At 53.4% G+C, this 10,000-nt stretch overlaps 2 protein-coding genes across 2 annotated transcripts in view; both read left to right on the forward strand.

Moving 5' to 3' along the window:
- Window positions 1–10,000, forward strand: part of LOC114571635 (nuclear factor 7, brain-like) — a 430,007-nt gene that overhangs the window by 185,160 nt on the left and 234,847 nt on the right. The gene's annotated exons all lie outside the window — the stretch shown is intronic.
- The window catches only part of cul9 (cullin 9), a 128,254-nt gene that overhangs the window by 38,950 nt on the left and 79,304 nt on the right, over window positions 1–10,000 (forward strand). Inside the window, 6 exon segments of the mRNA XM_028602690.1 lie at window positions 445–669; window positions 2,119–2,311; window positions 4,797–4,998; window positions 5,651–5,841; window positions 6,905–7,101; window positions 7,964–8,112. Of these exon segments, the coding sequence (XP_028458491.1) occupies window positions 445–669; window positions 2,119–2,311; window positions 4,797–4,998; window positions 5,651–5,841; window positions 6,905–7,101; window positions 7,964–8,112 (1,157 nt within the window).

The raw sequence follows: 10,000 nt of genomic DNA on the forward strand, positions 1-10,000 counted from the left end.
AAGTGTCCGACAGCTCTGCCCCCACTGCTAAAAATAATCCTAGAGGAAACACTGCCATAATGATAAGTAGATAGGCTACTTAACTAGAAAATGATCTCAGATTAGGGGGCAGTTCACTGAGGAGTGATGGTTAAAGTCTTGATTACTGAAACGTAATCAGTCTCCTGATTGGTGGAGAATGTTTACAGAAAGGAAGGCCTGTTGTCAGGTAAACATCTCACTGTCACAGAGCCTGAAGTGAAAAGTTGTGGAAAACAGCAGCTGTAATGATGAATGGACTGATAAGCAGGCTAGCATTCCTCCTGTATGCCTCTGTCTCTTTCTGTCTGTGTGTTTTGCAGCTATAATATATAATCAGTAGTTGTCTGTCTGTGTGTTTTGCAGCTTAATATATAATCAGTAGTTGTCTGTCTGTCTGACTGTCTGTCTGTCTGTGTTTTGCAGCTGAGAGCTCTCTGGGTTCGTCCAGCCTGGCATGCGGAGGACAGAACTCGTCCTCTTCATCGTCGGCCTCCACTTCGTCTTCCTCGGCGATGGGCTCTGTGTCCAAGAAAGCCAAGAAGGAGCTTCCTGTGGTGGACTCGGAGGGCTGCAGCCCCGAAACGGAGAACGAGCTGCCGTCGGAGGACGACAGCAAATACCCCGAAGACCTGGACGACAAGATGAAAGGTTCTCATTATCATTAAACCTCGTTGTCCTGTTTTGGCCTTTAGCAGAAAGGGGGACGGACTGAGAAGTTGTTTGATGTTCAAATTCTTTGGTTAAGTCCTGGATTTTCACAATCCTACCTACAGCACCATTAAAGGCCTTAGTGGTCCCCTAATACTGTATCTGAAGTATCTTTTATATAGACCTTAGTGGTCCCTAATACTGTATCTGAAGTCTCTTTTATATAGACCTTAGTGGTCCCCTAATACTGTATCTGAAGTCTCTTTTATATAGACCTTAGTGGCCTCTAATACTGTATCTGAAGTCTCTTTATATAGACCTTAGTGGTCCCCCTAATACTGTATCTGAAGTCTCTTTTATATAGACCTTAGTGGTCCCCTAATACTGTATCTGAAGTCTCTTTATATAGACCTTAGTGGTCCCCTAATACTGTATCTGAAGTCTCTTTTATATAGGCCTTAGTGGTCCCCTAATACTGTGAATCTTTTATATAGACCTTAGTGGTCCTCTAATACTGTATTGAAGTCTCTTTTATATAGACCTTAGTGGTACTGTATCCTCTTTTATATAGACCTTAGTGGTCCTCTAATACTGTATCTGAAGTCTCTTTTATATAGACCTTAGTGGTCCCTAATACTGTATCTGAAGTCTCTTTTATATAGACCTTAGTGGTTATATAGACCCCTTTTTAAGTCCCTAATTTATATAGACCTATAGACCTTAGTGGTCCCCTAATAATACTGTCTCTTTTATATAGGAAGTGGTCCTCTAATACTGTTTGAATATAGACCTTAGTGGTCCCTAATACTGTATCTGAAGTCTCTTTTATATAGACCTTAGTGGTCCCCTAATACTGTATCTGAAGTCTCTTTTATATAGACCTTAGTGGTCCCCTAATACTGTATCTGAAGTCTCTTTTATATAGACCTTAGTGGTCCCCTAATACTGTATCTGAAGTCTCTTTTATATAGACCTTAGTGGTCCTCTAATACTGTATCTGAAGTCTCTTTCCCCAAATTCAGCCTTGGTGCAGAATTCCAGCCACTAGAGCCAGTCCCACAATGAGCTTTCCTTAGGATGTACCATCCAAGGTGCAAGGTGCCACTTTGCTCGTTTGAAAGCCATGATGTCTCTCTCTCTCTCTCATGGGGGGGCCAAATTCTCTGGGCGGGCAAAGCAGAGAAAGGGGAGGTAACCTTTCCCCTTATGACCTCATAAGGAGAAGATTCCTGATTGGTCCATCTGAGCTTTCATTTTCTCAAAGACAGAGCAGGATACCCAGGGCTCGGTTTACACCTATCACCATTTCTAGCCCCTGGGGGGGGGAACTCATATTAATGTTAAAAAAAACTCATAACGGGACATTTTCATGCCATGGGACCTTTAAAGTGTCCGAAGTGCTGTAAACATTGCGTGTTTAAAGCTTGTGTGTGTGTGTCGTCCCTGCAGTGTTCAACTCCCCGCGGGTGCAGGGCAAGAAGACGGTGCTGGAGAAGCTGGGGGAGGTGGTGGACATCCTGAGGAAGGGGGGCTCGGGGGGGTCTGAGCAGCTGGCCGCTGTCCTCTTCATCACCCGGCTGCTGGAGGAGAAAGGCTCGCAGGAGAAGAACTCCATGAGGAGCGACTCTGCTCAGACCGTACGGTGAGAAACACAGCTCCTCCAGGCTACATCTCGGATGAACCGGAGCAGGGGGAATGAGGGGAGGGGGGGGAGACACCAGAGCAATGGAAATGAGAGGGGGGAACACCAGAGCAGGGGGGAATGAGAGGGGGGAACACCAGAGCAGGGGGAATGAGAGGGGGAGACACCAGAGCAATGGAAATGAGAGGGGGGAACACCAGAGCAGGGGGAATGAGAGGGGGGAACACCAGAGCAGGGGGAATGAGAGGGGGGAACACCAGAGCAGGGGGAATGAGAGGGGGAACACCAGAGCAGGGGGAATGAGAGGGGGGAACACCAGAGCAGGGGGAATGAGAGGGGGGGAACAATAAGCTTAATTTATAAAGTAATACATGCAGTGTTTCCTTTTATGCTTTTTTTTTTAGCAGTGGGGGCTGGTTCGCCTCCCCATTATCTTAATGCAGTGTAACTACTTCAGCATGTAAATAATGCACCTACGTGGGCAAGGCCGTGGAGCAATCGCTATTATATCGAATCAACAGCAACATGCAAGTTAGCTAGCAGGTGAAGAGCACAAACCGTAATAATCACCAGTTAACTTAATTTAAATTTGCAAGACCAGGCTTAAATGAAATGACAAAATAAGTTCTACGACTTACAGCTCTCAAGGACGTACACACACACAATCTCAACTGGCTAGTTATCCTTGTGTGTCTGCGCTATTCTCCGACATGTACTCTGACAATGCAGCCCTATTTTTGATACCGTGGGGGGGCAGAGAAATGTTGCCGGGGGGGCCGCCACGGTCAAATCAACATAGAGGAAACACTGTGCATGGCTTGGCTCCACCCCCATTGCAAGAGTTTATTAAATGCAGACAGACTCGGATTACCAGAGCTGTTTTAAACAGGGAGTGTGAGATTCCTTCCAGGCTACATCTCTACCAGAGCAGGGGGAATGAGAGGGGGAGACACCAGAGCAGGGGGAATGAGAGGGGAGACACCAGAGCAGGGGGAATGAGAGGGGAGACACCAGAGCAGGGGGAATGAGAGGGGAGACACCAGAGCAGGGGAATGAGAGGGGAGACACCAGAGCAGGGGGAATGAGAGGGGGGAAACACCAGAGCAGGGGGGGAATGAGAGGGGAGACACCAGAGCAGGGGGAATGAGAGGGGGGAAACACCAGAGCAGGGGGGAATGAGAGGGGGGAAACACCAGAGCAGGGGGAATGAGAGGGGGAGACACCAGAGCAGGGGGAATGAGAGGGGGGAAACACCAGAGCAGGGGGGAATGAGGGGGGAAACACCAGAGCAGGGGGAATGAGAGGGGAGACACCAGAGCAGGGGGGAATGAGAGGAATGAGAGGGGAGACACCAGAGCAGGGGGGAATGAGAGGGGAGACACCAGAGCAGGGGGAATGAGAGGGGGGGAAACACCAGAGCAGGGGAATGAGAGGGGAGACACCAGAGCAGGGGGAATGAGAGGGGGGAAACACCAGAGCAGGGGGAATGAGAGGGGGAAACACCAGAGCAGGGGGAATGAGAGGGGGGAGACACCAGAGCAGGGGGGAATGAGAGGGGGGAAACACCAGAGCAGGGGGAATGAGAGGGGGAAACACCAGAGCAGGGGGAATGAGAGGGGAGACACCAGAGCAGGGGGAATGAGAGGAATGAGGGGGAGACACCAGAGCAGGGGGAATGAGAGAGGGGAGACACCAGAGCAGGGGGGAATGAGAGGGGGGAAACACCAGAGCAGGGGGGAATGAGAGGGGAGACACCAGAGCAGGGGGAATGAGAGGGGAGACACCAGAGCAGGGGGAATGAGAGGGGGGAAACACCAGAGCAGGGGGAATGAGGGGGGAGACACCAGAGCAGGGGGAATGAGAGGGGAGACACCAGAGCAGGGGGAATGAGAGGGGGAAACACCAGAGCAGGGGAATGAGAGGGGAGACACCAGAGCAGGGGGAATGAGAGGGGGGGAAACACCAGAGCAGGGGGAATGAGAGGGGAGACACCAGAGCAGGGGGAATGAGAGGGGGGAAACACCGGAGCAGGGGGAATGAGAGGGGAGACACCAGAGCAGGGGAATGAGAGGGGGAACACCAGAGCAGGGGGGGGGAATGAGAGGGGAGACACCAGAGCAGGGGAATGAGAGGGGAACACCAGAGCAGGGGGGAATGAGAGGGGAGACACCAGAGCAGGGGAATGAGAGGGGGGAAACATTCTTGTGATATTAACTGTTTGTGTGTGTGTGTGTGTGTTTGTGTTTGTCTCTGTGTGTGTGTGTGTGTGTCTGTGTGTGTGTGTGTGTGTGTGTGCGTTTGTGTGTTTGTCTCTGTGTGTGTCTGTGTGTGTGTGTTTGTCTCTGTGTGTCTCTGTGTGTGTGTGTGTTTGTGTCTCTGTGTGTGTTTGTGTCTCTGTGTGTGTGTGTGTTTGTCTCTGTGTGTGTGTGTGTGTGTGTGTGTGTGTGTGTGTGTGTGTGTGTGTGTGTGTGTGTGTGTGTGTGTGGGACAAGGTGCTGAAGCTGCTGGTGGAGCTGCTCGGCTCGTCCTCCAGAGATCTGGTGATCGGCACGCTGAGACTCACTCACCTCCTCATGCTGCGGTACGAGTGGAGGGTCTCCTTCGCCACCGAGGGAGGGGTCAAAGCCGTGCTGTCCTGCATGCAGGAGTTCCCCACCGTGACCCACGTCCAGCAGCTGGCGCTCGCAGTGAGACATTCTCCTTACGTCTACTGAAATCTACACACAAACACAAACACACACACACATTTTTTAGCGTGTATAGAGCCAGCATATCTCCACCAGACTCCATGTAAATAATCAGGACTTTTAGCGTGTATAGAGCCAGCATATCTCCACCAGACTCCATGTAAATAATCAGGACTTTTAGCGTGTATAGAGCCAGCATATTTCCACCAGACTCCATGTAAATAATCAGGACTTTTAGCGTATAGAGCCAAGCATATCTCCACCAGACTCCATGTAAATAATCAGGACTTTTAGCGTGTATAGAGCCAGCATATCTCCACATGTAAATGGGTGAATTAAGGGTTTATTTCAACCAAACCAGAGTGGTGATTGTTGGAACAGTGGAAAGATGAACCAAGACGGCTTTTGGTAGTTTTATTTAGTTTCTGTCCACTGTGAATGAAGTGTGTTTTACGATGCTAAAAGTCCTGATTATTTACATGGAGTCCGGTGGGTTAGTGGACTCTTAACTGCTGCTGCACATTAGTCCTGTAGGGTTGCATTACAGCTCTGTTCTGGTTTAATACTGGACCAGTTTCAGAGATGGTTGTCTCATCAGACTCTCCTTTACCGTGTTAACCCTGACTCTCTGTGGTGTGTGACTTCCTCTCAGACTCTGAAGGTGATCACCGGAGCGAGTAAGCACGACCTGCGCAGCGTCGGCAGCAGCGTGCCGCTCTCCGAGTCCGGCACTCAGATGATGCTGGAGATCTTCGCCAGCATCGGCTCGGCCACGCCCGAAGGCTCCAAGGGGCTGCTGGGAGCCGTGCCGGCAGCCATCGACCTCATGCTCCAGACTAAAGGGTAACTCGCTGCTGCAACAAACATCCAGCCACATGCAGTATCTCCCAGAATGCACTGCTGCAGCTCCAGGTGTTCTCTGTGTGTGTGTGTGTGTGTGTGTGTGTGTGTGTGTGTGTGTGTGTGTGTGTGTGTGTGTGTGTGAGACTGTGTGTAGCTCTGTGTGTCTCTCTCTTTGTGTGTGTCTCTGTGTGTGTTTGTGTGTGTCTCTGTGTGTTTGTGTGTGTCTCTGTGTGTGTGTCTCTCTCTCTATGTGTGTGTGACTGTATGTAGCTCTGTGTGTCTCTGTTTGTGTGTGTGTGACTGTATGTAGCTCTGTGTGTGTGTGTGTGTGTGTGTGTGTGTGTGTGTGTAGCTCTGTGTGTGTGTGTGTGTGTGTGTGACTGTATGTAGCTGTGTGTGTGTGTGTGTGCTCTGTGTGTGTGTGTGTGTGAGACTGTATGTAGCTCTGTGTGTGTGTGTGTGTGTGTGTGTAGTGTGTGTGTGTGTGTGTGTGTGTGTGTGTGTGTGACTGTATGTAGCTCTGTGTGTGTGTGTGTGTGACTGTATGTAGCTCTGTGTGTGTGTGTGTGTGTGTGTGTGTGTGTGTGTCTGTCTCTGTGTGTCTCTGTGTGTGTGTGTGTGTGTGTCTCTGTGTGTGTGTGTGTGTGTGTGTCTCTGTGTGTCTCTGTGTGTGTCTGTGTCTCTGTGTGTGTGTGTGTCTCTGTCTGTCTCTGTGTGTCTCTGTCTCTGTGTGTCTCTGTGTGTGTGTGTGTCTCTGTCTGTCTCTGTGTGTCTGTGTGTGTGTGTGTGTGTGTGTGTGTGTGTGTCTCTGTCTGTCTCTGTGTGTCTCTGTGTGTGTGTGTGTGTCTCTGTGCCGGTCTGTAACTTCACAGTTGACTCCGTTTACTGTTCCTTGTATGTTAGAACATCACAGGTCCTCCTTATGAATCAAAGCGAGTATTATAAAAAAAAACGTGCAACACGACTCAGTAAATCCTCCTTGAATGTTCTGTAATATGCTGATGTTGCGCTGGTGTTAGATGTCGGCCTGATGCTCTTCCTCCTGTCTGTGCTGACTGTGCAGCTGCATGCTGTCGGTGCGTAACGGCCTGCTCGTCATCATCATGCTCATCTCCAACCACAAGAGCCTGGCCGAGCAGCTGGTGGCCGCCGGCGTCACCGCCACGCTCAAGAAGTGTCTGAGTCTGTCCAGAGCCGAGACCATGCTCGCCATCATCGCTCTCAACCACATCTCCATGGTGCACAAGCTGGAGAGCAAAGGTGAGGGAGGGGAGGGGATGGAGGGAGGGAGAGGGGAGAGGGAGGGAGAGGGGAGGGGGTAGGGGAGAGAGATGGAGAGAGAGAGGGGGGAGAGAGAGAGAGATGGAGAGAGGAGGGGGGGGAGGAGAGAGGAGAGAGGGGAGGGAGAGGAGAGGAGAGGAGGGAGAGAGGAGAGAGGAGGAGAGGGAGAGGGGGGAGAGGAGAGATGGAGAGAGGGGGGAGAGAGGAGAGGGGAGAGAGAAAGATGGAGAGAGGAGGGGGGGGAGAGAGAGATGGAGAAAGGAGAGGGGGGGGGATAGAGAGAGAGATGGAGAAAGGAGAGGGGGGGAGAGAGGGAGAGGAGAGAGATGGAGAGAGAGGAGAGGGGGAGGGGAGAGAGAGGGAGAGAGGGGAGAGGAGAGAGATGGAGAGAGAGGGAGGGGGGAGGAGAGAGATGGAGAGAGGGGGAGAGGAGAGGGAGAGAGAGGGAGAGGGGAGAGAGAAAGATGGAGAGAGGGGGAGAGGAGAGGGAGAGAGGAGAGGGGGAGGAGAGAGAGGAGGGGGAGGAGAGAGAGGAGGAGAGGGGAGAGGAGAGAGGGGGAGGAGAGAGAGGAGAGGGGAGAGGAGAGAGGGGGGAGAGAGGAGGAGAGGGGGAGAGGAGAGAGGGGGGGGAGGAGAGAGGAGGAGAGGGGAGAGGAGAGAGGGGGAGGAGAGAGGGGGAGGAGAGAGAGGAGAGGGGGAGAGAGAGAGGAGAGGGGGAGAGGAGAGAGAGAGACCGCTAACCTGTCTGTCTGTCTCTTTGTGTCTGTCTGCCTGCCTGTCTGTCTGCCTGTCTGTCTGCCTGTCTGTCTGCCTGTCTGTCTGTCTGCCTGTCTGTCTCCAGAGTGCCGGGAGCACCTGGACTTTAAGGACACGGAGCTCCAGATGCTGGTGGTGAGTCTGAAGGAGCTGGCGGCCACTAAGGAGGTGATCCAGACCCTGGAGCAGCTGCTGTGTGACGACACCTCTCAGCTGGAGGACCAGCGCAGCCAGGTACACAGACAGGTAGCACACAGACAGGTAGCACACAGACAGGTAGCACACAGACAGGTAGCACACAGACAGGTAGCACACTGACAGGTAGCACACTGACAGGTAGCACACTGACAGGTAGCACACTGACAGGTAGCACACTGACAGGTAGCACACAGACAGGTAGCACACAGACAGGTAGCACACAGACAGGTAGCACACAGACAGGTAGCACACAGACAGGTAGCACACAGACAGGTAGCACACAGACAGGTAGCACACAGACAGGTAGCACACTGACAGGTAGCACACTGACAGGTAGCACACTGACAGGTAGCACACTGACAGGTAGCACACTGACAGGTAGCACACTAGGGCTGAAACGATTCTAACACAGACAGATTACAAAAAGACAGATGCAAAATGAATTAAAGAAGAGCCAAGAGAGGAGACAGTGAGGGAGGGGCACAGAGAGGAGACAGTGAGGGAGGGGCTAAGAGAGGAGACGGTGAGGGAGGGGCCAAGAGAGGAGACAGTGAGGAGGGGCTAAGAGAGGAGACAGTGAGGGAGGGGCTAAGAGGAGAGGTGACAGGGGACAAGAGAGGAGACGGTGAGGGAGGGGCAAAGAGAGGAGACGGTGAGGGAGGGGCTAAAGAGAGGAGACAGTGAGGGAGGGGCTAAGAGAGGAGACAGTGAGGGAGGGGCTAAGAGAGGAGACGGTGAGGGAGGGGCTAAGAGAGGAGACGGTGAGGGAGGGGCCAAGAGAGGAGACAGTGAGGGAGGGGCTAAGAGAGGAGACGGTGAGGGAGGGGCCAAGAGAGGAGACGGTGAGGGAGGGGCTAAGAGAGGAGACAGTGAGGGAGGGGCTAAGAGAGGAGACAGTGAGGGAGGGGCTAAGAGAGGAGACAGTGAGGGAGGGGCTAAGAGAGGAGACGGTGAGGGAGGGGCTAAGAGAGGAGGCGGTGAGGGAGGGGCTAAGAGAGGAGGCGGTGAGGGAGGGGCTAAGAGAGGCGACAGTGAGGGAGGGGCTAAGAGAGGAGACGGTGAGGGAGGGGCTAAGAGAGGAGGCAGTGAGGGAGGGGCTAAGAGAGGAGACGGTGAGGGAGGGGCTAAGAGAGGAGACGGTGAGGGAGGGGCTAAGAGAGGAGACAGTGAGGGAGGGGCCAAGAGAGGAGACAGTGAGGGAGGGGCTAAGAGAGGAGACGGTGAGGGAGGGGCAAGAGAGGAGGCAGTGAGGGAGGGGCCAAGAGAGGAGACGGTGAGGAGGGGCAAGAGAGGAGACAGTGAGGGAGGGGCTAAGAGAGGCGACGGTGAGGGAGGGGCTAAGAGAGGAGACGGTGAGGGAGGGGCTAAGAGAGGAGGCGGTGAGGGAGGGGCCAAGAGAGGAGGCGGTGAGGGAGGGGCCAAGAGAGGAGACAGTGAGGGAGGGGCCAAGAGAGGAGACGGTGAGGAGGGGCCAAGAGAGGAGGCGGTGAGGGAGGGGCCAAGAGAGGGACGGTGAGGGACAGAGAGGAGAGGGAGGGGCTAAGAGAGGAGACGGTGAGGGAGGGGCTAAGAGAGGAGACGGTGAGGGAGGGGCCAAGAGAGGAGACGGTGAGGGAGGGGCCAAGAGAGGAGACGGTGAGGGAGGGGCCAAGAGAGGAGACAGTGAGGGAGGGCCAAGAGAGGAGACAGTGAGGGAGGGGCCAAGAGAGGAGGCAGTGAGGGGAGGGGCCAAGAGAGGAGGCGGTGAGGGAGGGGCTAAGAGAGGAGACAGTGAGGGAGGGGCTAAGAGAGGAGACGGTGAGGGAGGGGCTAAGAGAGGCGACGGTGAGGGAGGGGCTAAGAGAGGAGACGGTGAGGGAGGGGCAAGAGAGGGACGGTGAGGGAAGAGAGGAGACGGTGAGGGAGGGCTAAGAGAGGAGACGGT

The sequence above is a fragment of the Perca flavescens genome, chromosome 17 (genome assembly GCF_004354835.1).
Source record: "Perca flavescens isolate YP-PL-M2 chromosome 17, PFLA_1.0, whole genome shotgun sequence".
Taxonomy (NCBI): Eukaryota; Metazoa; Chordata; class Actinopteri; order Perciformes; family Percidae; genus Perca; species Perca flavescens.